The following is a 13305-nucleotide window of genomic DNA, read 5'->3' on the forward strand; positions in this document are numbered from 1 at the left end:
AAAACATAAGAGCACTGACTGTCTATTAGTGAAAATACAAAGAGCATGAAATGAATGTAAGTAACAAGAAATTAAACAATAGTACCCTTGTTATCTCTTGAATGAATATGAGTATAAAGTAAACACATGGCAGTGATTGTCTATTAGTGGGAGTCTACTTCTTTCAGACAATGAGAGGAAGGATGTCCTTGGGGTGTGGAAAGCCAAGCATTGTCCAGTAACGGGAAGGGCAGGGAGGGATGAGGTAGGCAGTTAGCAGGACACAACGTATCTAGCTGTGTTTTGTTTGGGGAATCCCACATCTTTGTTATCTTTCAATGCCAAAATTTCAACATTCCCATAAGTTCTAAAAGATTTTCTTTCCATCAATTATGAAGTTCACTGTACTATGCAACTAAACCCTTTCTACAAAGAGATCCCTACAGCTTCAGTGTCATGCAGCACACTCTCCTTTTCCATGAAATGAGACACACCTATATTGAGTAATTTATGCTTATGTATATCAGTGATCACATTATTTGAAGAAATATGTGATCTTTATTCACTGAGACATTAATAATTTCAGTTGAAGTAGCAATTACTAGTCCCTGGAGCTGTGTTTGCTGTGCAACATTCAGGCATTAATGAAAGTACCTGGCACCTCCAACATAAGTAAAATGAACACAAAGGTTCTTTCTTAATAAAAGTGTGAGGTCATTTCCTGTCCATCCTTGAGTGTCCTTTATCACAACAGAAGATTTCCTGTCTCACATGGGAATCTGTCACATGGTGGGTAGTGTGGTATCAATACTCAACGGACACGAGCATTGGGAAAGGCTTTGCTGCATTGAGGACAGTTACTGTGCCAGAAAGGATCAGTGCACCTCTGAGGAAGGCAACACCCAACTGCTGCCATGAGGAACACAGTCCTGGTGGTGTGGACGTGTCTGTGGGCTGGCCAGTGTTTATGTCATTGGTTCCCACCCCAGCCTGCTGATCCCAGCCCACCTCCTCACACCTGGAGGCCTTCATATCAACACAATGTTATCTCACAGACGCCTTCAACTCAACATAGTGTTACCACACATATGCATTCACTCCCAAATAATACACCAATGAGAAGAAGAACATCACCAAAACCAATTCCTCATCCTGTCCCTGGTATAACGGACAGCACTCATCATAATGCAGAGAACATTTTCCAGCCTGTGACCATGGATAACACCAACAAAGTGCCCCATACAACCTCTAGAAACTATACGAGGGAACACAGAGTTACTTCGTCTGTGCTGCCACCCATCACCACAACCAAGACACCCATACACACTACACGTGAACACTTCTCTACCGTTGATGATTTCACAACAGATGAGGAAAGCCGAGAAGGCCCCAAAGAGGACCCACACTCAAACCATAATCATGAGTCCTACACAAGGTCTTCCATCTCATTTATGCCAGCTCCTGAGGACACACCTATGGACCTGGCTAGCAGCCTCTTTACTCCACAAGACTCTCCAGCTACAGAAAATACTGAAGGTTTGTCTTTATATTTGTCTCTGGCAAAACACATGCTCTCACATATCATAAATTTTCAGAGCATCATTCCATTTGATCTCCCTTCATAAGCATTAAATCGTTCTTCAGTCTTCAGTTGTTTCTTCCTATGAATATGCATGGCTTCTACATTCTTAAATCCTTCTGTTTTAACTATATACTATGTACTGAGTTGCATACACTGCCTTGTAGTTCAACAAGCTGCCATCAAATGTAAATGTGAGGAAGATTATGTCTGTTGTTGATTTTGGATAAACAGTGACTGTATTCAAACCTAATTTATCAATTTATTTAACTCACCCAGCCACTGAGAGAGGCTCTTTCTGCCAATGATAAGGACACAGGACATCACAGCCATCACTCACTTTTGCAAACTTGTCTTTTAGTAAAACATTCAATTTCTATAATCATAGCTAAACATAACGAGTACATCTATGTCCAGCAGGAATACATCTGTAATGATCAGAGGTCGTTCATTCAAGCAGCTCTCAGGTCAACAACAAATATATATTTTTTTGTTTGACTTCCTTCACTCTTCACTTCCATACAAACATTAACTCTTGTTCAACAACTTCACAGCTTTCTTTGCATAATTAACCTGATAACAAATTCTCACACCTTGCCCTCATCTTAGTACCCTTCAGAAGTCCCAAGTGTCTGTAATTTCCATCATCACAGACTTTAAATTGTCATCCTTGTAGTGAGAGACCAAGCAAGAATGAGAACAGTGAATCAAGTAACCAACAATTCATTTGTCATTCACCTTCAGTATTTAGAAGCAAACACCTTCAAGGTGATTACAATATCCTCTAATAAATTAAATCAATGTTTCACACATAAACCTCAGAAATCTCAAGTAGGTAGGGCAAAATAAGGTCATGAGAATCCTAATGTCAATAAAACAGCTACAAGAATGATACATATGCAAAATGATAAAATTTCTCATTGTGCCACATGCTCAAAATTATCAATACAGTGCCATAAACACTGCTTTATATCAGGAGCAGGACGGGAGGGTCATGGACGAGTCACAACACGTCCCAATGACCTGTGCTCCTATTGCCTATGTGATGCTGTAAAGAAGAACGTGTACTGCCAGCATGAACACACCAACCATGTGAGTATCAAGCAGCAGCTAGTCCGTGACTCAAGGCTAATGCTCATGCAAATTACTGTGACAACTGAGACCATGTAAATGATTTCTAAAGGCTAAAAGAACAATTGATTAAAATGAGCATAAAATATGACAGCATTTATGTACGTATAAATATGATCTACTTTGATCAATTGTGAGCTTGTAAATTAATTCTACAGCCCAGCAGAATGATTGATGAGTGGGTGGAAGATAAGATATGACAATGTTCTCTGATTGTCACTCAGCCAAGTCTAAGATTCTAATGCTCTTGCTGCTGCCATTGTTGTTATTGAGAGAGAGAGAGAGAGAGAGAGAGAGAGAGAGAGAGAGAGAGAGAGAGAGAGAGAGAGAGAGAGAGAGAGAGAGAGAGAGAGAGAGAGAGAGAGAGAGAGAGAGAAAAATTAATTCTCTAACAGAGTGATAGAAGAAGGAAAGGGACTTTAGCTGGGTAGTTAGTGTTGAATCAATAGGAAGCTTAAAAAGAAGACAATATCAATTTATGGATAGGAATGATAAGCAGATATAGACAGGTATGTTTTACACAAGGACTACCATGATTAGCATTACTAGCCCCTTGTATGTACTTTTCTTTATATCTTTAAGTTCTGCATTGGCTAACATTCCAGGAAACAATACATGAGCTGCTTCTGGACGATCAAATCATCCCACGCTCAGCTGTGACGCTGCGTGTGGCTGGCTTTGAGAGAGTGGTTGTCAAGAGCAACACTTTCTCCAAGGAGGATCTTAGATTGCGTAAAATTATCTTTGAGGGCATCAAACACTTGGAACTTGTGACCCACTCCCTTCGCTTCAATGAAAAAGCCAAGTGAGTTCATAACCACCTAAGTCTGCTACACTACATCTTGTCTAACAAGTACCAGCCCCACAGTGTCTTCGTATCATCAGTCACACATGGGAGGAAATTCAAGTTACGCATGTGCGTGTCACTGGTGCCTTCATAATGCCACAAAAGCTTCAAGTCAAAGTAATTTTGGAAGACTCCCTCTTGATCATGTTTGGGATTCTGATCAAGCTGACAAATATTACCAAAAGAAACAAAATGAATAATACAAAAATAAAATACACATAATAAATACAATAAAGAAATAAAAAAATAAAAAAATAGTGTGCATATGTGTGTGTGTGTCTATAAATATATATACAGTACAGTGTGTGTATACATATATATATATATATATATATATATATATATATATATATATATATATATATATATATATATATATATACACAGGCAACCCCTGCTTAACGAAGGTTCACACAATGAAATTTCGCTACAACGAAGGTTTCATTTTACTACCATCTGCTTGTTCAACGAACACCAAACTCGCTTTGACGAAGTTTTATCTAGGTAATTTTTTCCAAGTTTGAAAGGCCCGCCGTATCACGCAAGCTGACAGGCTTTTGAATACACCAGCGCCTCTCATGGACAACACGCGCTCCACTCACTGCCCCTGTTCAAAACTAAAAGCGTCAGCAGCAGCTCATCTTCCCTTGCTCAATTTACCATCAAAACGCCCTGCAATGTCGCCTAGCATTGGTAATAAGATCAGAAAGTCTCTTACTCTCGAAGTGAAGCTGGATATTATTCACAGACATGAGAGAGGCCAGAAAACTAATAACACTGCTTGCCACCATCTTGACTCCATCTACTGTCTCTACTATTTTCAAGTTAGCAGACTCTATAAAGAAGGCTGGTGAGACCGTATCTTCCTTGCAAGCTAAAAGAACCACCTAAACTTGTGACTACAATGGATAAAATGGAAAGCCTTGTGGAAATGTGGTACATAAGTTTTCTATGTGATACAATGATGCGCCCTTTGTTTACATTCCACAGGTTCTCGGTTAGTGTCTTTCCTGTTTCACTCTCCCTCCCTTCATAAATTTAAGATCATCAACATTACAAAGTTACATACATACATACATTAGTGTACATTATAATGACTTAAATTAAATTGCCTAAATGTTTAACTTCATAATTTTTACTTTCATTGAACCTTTCACTGTACTATGATGCACTCTTGCTTTGTTTACTCTCAACGGAAGTTGAAGTCAGGGGTTAAACTTGTTATAATCGGTTTGCTTAATGAAGTTTCGCTTAACAAACGTTTTTTTAGGAATGTAACCCCTTCGTTAAGCTGGGGTTGCCTGTACCTGTATATATATATATATATATATATATATATATATATATATATATATATATATATATATATATATATACAGTAAGGTCCCGGGTTACGTCGGTCTCGAGTTACGTCAAACTCGCACTTACGTCAGTCCACTATAAGGCAATTTAAGATTTTAAAAATTGAAAATTTATAAATCGTAAAGCGGGTTTATTGTTATTGTTGGCCGCCAGGCGTCACTAGTGGTTATCCACCACACCGCCCACCTCATGCTTGAATACAATAACACTCTCGTGCCTCAGTTCCACCACACCGTCGCCCCTGGCAAGAGTGTTCCTACATCTGCGTTTGCTGACTATCTTAGTATCTTGCTCAATGGCACCAAAAGAAAACTCCTTAGTGACAGCAGTGATGCTAAGAAAAGGAAAACCATTACGCTACAAGAAAAAGTGGACATAATTAAAAGACATGAGAAGGAGGCAGCAGCTGTGTGTGAGGGAGTGAAGAAGAAAATGGGAAGCCCGTTACCATGACAACGGGAGGTTGACGACCTTGAGGGCTCGCACCTATCACAACAATAACAACTCCGAGCCTTCGCCTGGGCCACACGACACTCGCAGCTCACTTGCACCATCTGTGCTTGTCTGCTGATCTCTATTGCCCTTTCCTATTGCATTTCCTGCTCCGCTGCCCACGCTTCAACTCTCACCGCACTGCACTACGCTCCCAGCTGTCTGCCCTGGATGTCACAACATTCAACCTGCCCACCCTCCTGGCGGCCTCAGGCGTCCACCCCTCTGGCAACATGCAGTCCTTCGTCATGGCCCTAATCAACAACAAAAACAAGCTTGTGTTTCATATTCCTACATACTTGTAAATAATATAACAATATAACTTTTTACTTATATAACGCTTCTACTCCTACCGCACTCCACAAAGCTCCCAGCTGTCCCGCCCTGGGTATCACAACATTCGACCTGCCCACCCTCCTGGCGGCCTCAGGCCGCCCCTCTCGGCAACCTGCAGCCCTTCGCATTCGCGACCCTAATCAATATATTCCTACATAGTTGTAAATAATATACCAATATAACAATATAACCTTTTACTTACCTGAATAACCATAAAAAATGATTGGTTGAAAACTCGATAATATGCTTTGAAAGTACAAAAACTCTAGTTACGTACAAAATCGACTTACGTCATGTTTCAGGAACGTAACTCTGACGTAACTCGTGACCTTACTGTATATATGTATATATATATATATATATATATATATATATATATATATATATATATATATATATATATATATTTAATACCCGAACGTCTAAATAATCGAACGAAAAAGTTCGACTTAATACTAAAAAAAATACCTATTAGTCGAGCGTTCATCAACGTGGCTGTAAACAAAGGGTCTCTCCTTTCCCATCGCCCCACATGGCCTGATGCAGCCAGTTTATCCTTCGCTTTCATAAGAATAACATTGTCCTGTGCTTTCTCTCCGCATTTTTTTTTTCCATTTAAAGCTTACAATGGCACCGAAGAGGCTTGTTAGTGGTGAGAATAAGCCTACAAGAAAGAATGTAGTACAACCATCGAAAGGAAAAAGGAAATTATTGATAAATACAAGAAAGGAGGAAGAATAACCAATCTGCAGCTGAGTATTGTATGGCTAAATCTACAGTAGCCACAATACTGAAGAAAACAGCTCATTAAAAGAGCTGATGTTGTGATTGGTGTAAAAAGGCAATTTAAGTGATCTGTGGCAGTGGAACAAATGGAAAAATTGTTCATTAGATAAACCAAAGGCAGATGACTGGTGATTCTTTGTCAGAGGGCATAATTTGTGCGAAGGCTAGCCAGGCTGCTGCATCGTGATCTTATTTCTGATACAGGCAACCCCCGTTTAATGAAAATTCACACAACGAAATTTCGCTACAACAAAGGTTTCATTTTACTACCATATGCTCGTTTAATCAACACCAAACTCGCTTTAACGAAGTTTTATCCAGGTAATTTTTTCCAAATTTGAAAGCCCCACCGTATCATGCAAGCTGACAGGCTTTTGAATACATCAGGAGCTGCTGGTACTAAGGCCTGCCTCAGGAGAAATCCTGAGACACCTGTAGAATAAAGATCAAGATCAAGCCTCTCGTGGACAACACAGGCGCTGCCGATACAAAGGCCGGACTCAGAAAAAATTCTGCATTACCTGTAGCATCAAAATCAAGATCAAGATCACGCGCACCACTCACTGCCCAGTCAAAACATAACAGCGTCACCAGCAGCTCATCTTCCCTACTTCAACTTACCACCAAAACGCCCTGCAATGTGGCCTAACGTTCCTAAGAAGACCAGGAAGTGTCTTACTCTCGAAGTGAAGCTGAGTATTATTCACAGACACGAGAGAGGCCAAAAAACTAATAACATTGCTTGCCACCATCTTGACTCCATCTACTGTCTACTATTTTCAAGTCAGCAGACTCTATTAAGAAGGCTGGTGAGACCGTATCTTCCTTGCAAGCTAAAAGAACCACCTGAACTCGTGACTCTACAATGGATAAAATGGAAAGCCTTGTGGAAATGTGGTACATAAGTTTTGTATGCGGTACCATGATGCGCACTTTGTTTACATTCCACATGTTGCTGGTTAGTGTCTTTCCCTTTTCACTCTCCCTCCCTTCATAAAATTAAGATCATCAACATTATAAAGTTACGTACATACATACATTAGTGCACATTATAATGACTTAAATGAAACTACCTAAATGTTTAACTTCATAATTTTTACTTTCATTAAACCTTTTACTGTACTATGATGCACTCTCGCTTTGCTTACTCTCAATGGAAGTTCATATCAGGGGTTAAACTTGTTATAATCAGTTCACTTACCGAAGTTTCGCTTAACGAAGTGTTTTTAGGAACGTAACCCCTTCGTTAAACGGGGGTTGCCTGTACTACATCTGACTCCAATGATGATTTTAAAGCAAGTAAAAGATGGTTTGCGAATTTCAAGAAAAGAACTGGAATTCAGTCTGTTGTGAGGCACGGCGAGCCCCCAAGTCAGGAGTAAACATATGCTATATGTCACTGTGTCCGATTCTGCCACTTCCTCCCTCGAGTCTCACACCATGTTGCAGGGAGACAACTTTTGAATGAGAGTGGTATCAGATGGGCTTTGGAATTAACAGTTTCTACAATAATAGAGAGTGAAGATAGTGATGTTCTGGGCTCTGATACGGATATAGGAGGTTCAACCACAGAGGGGGAGGACATTCCACCACCACCACCAGAAACTCCTATTGTATGTATTTTATATTGTTTTTGCAAAAAATATACAAATTAGATCACTTTGCAAATATTTTGATTGATTGATTGATTGAGAGAGAGAGAGAGAGAGAGAGAGAGAGAGAGAGAGAGAGAGAGAGAGAGAGAGAGAGAGAGAGAGAGAGAGAGAGAGAGAGAGAGAGAGAGAGAGAGAGAGAGAGAGAGAGAGAGAGAGAGAGAGGGAGAGAATACAGGCGTTTTCTATCGCTCTAGCCAAGACCGCTGGACCCGATCGGACGCAAGGCCACGTACACTGATGATACCACCTCATTCAACCTATTAATTTGGTAACCATAGCATCTAGAGACTTCTGGTTTTTTGCATTGCAAAGAAGAAGAGTTGCTTCTGAGTAGAACACCATTTGTTCTCACTCGTTTATTGAATCTCCAAGTGTAATCAGTATGTGAATACAAGCTATTTTGTGTTTCTCGCCAAACCTCCCAAGTTAGCAGGAGCTAAAAATCCCAACATCCCCAAGTTTTAGGAGTTAATTGTGATGAAACTGGCCCGTTTTCTAAAAATAAAAACTACGAAACATGATCTATATAACAAAGGAAGAGAAGTGTTTGCCAGGAGACAAGCCCATGAAAGACAGGCTGACTCTGCTTTTGTGTGCCAATGCTAGCGGCGACTGCAAAATTAAACCGTTGCTTTTTTCTAAACTTGGGCAATGGCTGGAACGAATTACCTGATTTATAGGTATCAAAAGTCGAACTTTTTAATACTTGAACGGCCATTTGGAACGAATGAAGTTCGAGTATTGAGTCTCCACTGTATACATACAGTATATATATATATATATATATATATATATATATATATATATATATATATATATATATATATATATATATATATACACACAATGGTACCTTGAGATATGAGCTGCCTGAGATACAAGTTTTTTGAGATACGAGCTATGATTTAGTCATTTTTTAAAATTTTAATACAAGCAAAATTTTGAAATGTAGCTGCTAGTCAGCGGCTCTGCGCATAGGTCCAGCCTCAGTTGAGCTAATATCTATGTGTTTCCTGTGGATCTCATGCATTTCCTGTGGATCTCATGCACTGTGATTGTTCTTTCATCATTTTCACAATATCTACTGATTTTCTTTTTTTCTTAAGAAAGTGCAATTCTAATGTATGTTAAATGTTTATGTGTGAATGGTGCCTCCATCCTTTCCTCCCTCCCTCCCTCCTTCTCCTCCACCATTTACCACCATTAGCCAAAAACATCTGTTCATGCATTGTTAAAGTATGCATGTGTATGTAACTGGAAAGGCAAAACTGATTTCTCCTATCTCCACTACCTCCTCCACTGACGCTTATCACAGAAGGGGGGAGGGAGAAACAATGTAAACAAACCTCTATGGCTGCGGCAGTCCAGACTCTCTCTCTCTCTCTCTCTCTCTCTCTCTTCTACTTAAAAACTTCATTTATTCAATGAATAATGTTTACAGAATCATCACTGAGTTCTTCTCTGATTATTAGAGCACCCAACATTCTGTGGGTGGCTATATTTATACACTCCAGCTGATCAACAGTCCTAAGTGAGGGTTGGGAATGTGGTAGGGTAACGTCCCGTGGAATGCATCCTCCAAGATAAATATACTTTATAAAAGTAGTTTATCTATTTATATTATCTTCTGTTATGTTTATTTTATAAATACCTTTTCTTACCTGAAAATATGTAAAAAAAAAAAAAAAAAAAATAGGGATGCTCTTTTGGGGAAGGCTAGAATGAATTAATGGCATTTCATTGCATTTCAATGGGAAAAATTGTTTTGAGATACAAGTTCCATCATAGAACAAATTAAACTTGTATCTCAAGGTACCACTGTATATATATATATATATATATATATATATATATATATATATATATATATATATATATATATATATATATATCACCAAATGACATGATACACAATTATTCCAGACAAAACATGGAGGTGGCCATACTGTTCAACAACTGCTACATCCCTAACCTGCCACTGCAGACGCTCACCCAGCTGACCCGCAGTGATGACCCTAAGCAAGACATCAACCTGGAGGAGACTCGCTTTCTCACCCTCAAGTTTGAAGGGTGAGTTGCCATATAATGAGTGGGAGTGCAGGATATGTTACTAGGGTTTGAAGAGTAAAATTAGAACCTGAGTTTTTACATGTATATATATATATATATATATATATATATATATATATATATATATATATATATATATATATATATATATATATATATATATATATATATATATACCAGTAAACTTTCTGGTACAATGGACTTAAAAAGAAGGAAGAACACTGTTAACTTCCTTTATAATATGGAAAGGTTATTCCTCCTATGACCCAAGATCCATATGGAAAGAAATATATTTCAGTGAACTAGTGAAGAGGATCATGGGTGGTGTGGGTGGTTCCATTTACTTGGATGAGTGCAAAAAAGTGTAATATAGATATATGCAGAGGTAATGACAATAACAATAAGCAATGCTGCCATTTCAGGTGCAATATTGGAACAATGCACAGCTATGCTCTCTTCAACGCCAGGATAATCCACTTCAACATGACTGGGACTAAGGTATGGAGTGGCAAACATAACACACACACACACACACACACACACACACACACACACACACACACACACATTCTCCCTTACACTGCCTCACACACTTTGCTGCTACTGTCAGTTCTGATGCATGATGTACAAAGTGAATGAAAATCTAAAGGATATTAGACAACACTGTCATCAGCTTCTTTTTGGCTAACACTTTTCTATATTCTAGAGAACCAACACCCAAGTGAGCCTTTTTTTTATTTCTTTTTTTCTTTTTCTTTTTTTTTTTTGCTGGCCCTCTCTCCTACATATAAAAAAAAAAAAAAAAAAAAAAACTCCATTCTTTATTTTGCAAAACCCTTTGGTAATATCACTCAAAGAATGACGCACATGAAAGCAATGCATGAGGCAGCACGGCACATCCATCACTCACCTTGCCACTACAGTTCTTGCCACATTCCTGGAGTACATGCCCAACAAGCTTGGTTATACTAACAAAGATAAGTAGGTCATGGGAATACATAACATCCACAGGACACTTACTCCATGCCAGCATCTATAATTTCTATTTCATGGACTCATCAACAACTAAATCTCTAATGAATACCAGTCACTGTTACTCCAACAAAAAGTCTTTCATTCCTTAACAAGTCCCCCATACATGCACCCCTCTGTATGAGAGGAGACAGGATCCCTGGCTATGATACAATTTTTACACAAGATGTAGAGTAGAGATAAGACCTAAATGTCTACAAAGATCACAGGTCACATTTCCTTACTCCTATAGAAGCTGTTCATCATGGAGTGTGGCTGATTGGGTGTTATGACATCTGACCCCTTGACATATAAAGAAAGGTAGCCACTGTCTTTTTTTTTTATAACTTTAGCCTTTCAGGTCCATGAAGACTGGTAACCATTTAAGATTGGGTGAGGCTAGGAGTGGATGTTCCCCCAAGAAAAATCCTAACTGAAGGTTTGAGATGTGAACCCAAGACCTCCTGCACCACATACAGACACATTTATTGCTGTTGCATCACTTTACCAGGCTGACAGTCAGGATTAAAAAAACTCGGCATGTAAAGAAATTAAGAAATGGGAATGAATAGCCATGAAACAATAACATCAATGTTTTCCCAACAGGTGGAGATGATGGAGGAGAACAGCGTGCACCTTGACAGCTATGATGGCTGGATCATTGAGAAGAGTCAACTGCCAAACCTGGTACAGAAGTCTATTTGCCTCCGGCCCCAGAACTATGTGATATTCTCTCACAACACCTTCCTGGGCCTTGGAAACAGGTCCCTGGACATTCTCTCTTCCAGCCAGGTCAGAAATGCAACTTTTCAAGCATATCATGTGTATCACTAATTGTGACTCTAGAATCTAATCAGCAAAAGTATGTGACAAAATGATACAATTTGATGATTGCTCCCTCCATTGAATGCTAAAGCCACATTTTCTTTCAGGTTAGGTTTGAATTTAATGAAGTGTTACATTTACGGTCTGGGGCACTGCTGGGCATCAGGCCACACAAGGAAGCACAGGCTGTAAACATTGTTTTCCTCAACAACACCATTGTGGAGGCTGATGAGCATTCCCTCCTCACCAGCATGCAGTATCCCATGCACGAGCGCACAATCATCAACAACAAGTTCAACATTCCCTGCGATTGCAATGTGATAACAACCTTTAAAAAACTCCTGGGTATAAACAGTTCCAGTGGCCATGAAAGCCTTGAAATATTTGAGACGGTGATAAAAAAGTCTCTCTGCCATGTAAGTGCAAGTACAAGATCCTATGCTTTGGTATACAAATACAAGACTCGGAACTGCACCCTGCCCATCACAATGATTGTGGCCGGCACCTGCATGGGCGTGGCTATCCTTCTCTTAGTGATAGTGTCTGTCATCTGTAGCAGGCGGGTAAAGAAGGCCCGTGAGGAAGCTAACTACCTTGGGGAATGCTGCTTCTCTCAGAGCTTCTCCACCCTGCACTCCAACACCCATGTCCCCATGTCCCCAATGAATGGCCATTCCAACCAGTCTTGGGAGCCAACCACTCCCCTCCAGCCTTGGGTGGTGGCTGTGCCAGAGGTCAAAACTTATAAGGAGACTGAGCTCAATGTATCCTTTGAACACACTGAGCCCATGAAGGTCAGCCTCCGGGACAGCTTCTGCCCTGAGCCAGGGCCACTCCTGGACCTCCAACGCAATACACAGGTGCGGTCATCCTGCCCCTTTAATTGAGTGTATAGAAGTGTTTCAAAAGTATTGTGTGGATTATGTATCAAAGAGTGTGATATTATAGATGAAGATGTGTTGGCTGTATGTTAAGATGCTGGCAACACACTGTGCTCTCATGCAACTTTCCTTGCTAGTGACACCCCACTAGGGATGCAATATGATCACAGTGAGTCTGTTACTCCCAAAAACACCTATAGTCATTTGAGACATGCTTGTTATATAAACATATTGAATAGTGATGAGAGTGATAGATGTGTAAATATAGTTTACTGAATTTTGCTAAGGAAAGGGAAAGGAACAATGAAAAAATGCAGCTGATAAGGTATAAACACTTTACGATAGCTTTGT

General features: G+C 39.6%; 2 protein-coding genes across 3 annotated transcripts in view; one reads left to right on the forward strand and one right to left on the reverse strand.

The window, feature by feature from the left end:
- LOC123514289 (E3 ubiquitin-protein ligase MYCBP2-like) overlaps nt 1-13305 on the reverse strand; it is a 299710-nt gene that overhangs the window by 162966 nt on the left and 123439 nt on the right.
- The window catches only part of LOC123514290, a 38809-nt gene continuing 26187 nt past the window's right edge, over nt 684-13305 (forward strand). For both annotated transcript variants that reach the window (XM_045272099.1, XM_045272100.1), the window contains exons 1-7: nt 684-1515; nt 2535-2650; nt 3295-3494; nt 10091-10237; nt 10660-10735; nt 11855-12040; nt 12181-12933. In XM_045272099.1, the coding sequence (XP_045128034.1) occupies nt 894-1515; nt 2535-2650; nt 3295-3494; nt 10091-10237; nt 10660-10735; nt 11855-12040; nt 12181-12933 (2100 nt within the window). In that variant the 5' untranslated portion in view covers nt 684-893. The remainder of the gene's footprint in view (nt 1516-2534; nt 2651-3294; nt 3495-10090; nt 10238-10659; nt 10736-11854; nt 12041-12180; nt 12934-13305) is intronic.

Source organism: Portunus trituberculatus, chromosome 37 (genome assembly GCF_017591435.1).
Source record: "Portunus trituberculatus isolate SZX2019 chromosome 37, ASM1759143v1, whole genome shotgun sequence".
NCBI lineage: Eukaryota > Metazoa > Arthropoda > Malacostraca > Decapoda > Portunidae > Portunus > Portunus trituberculatus.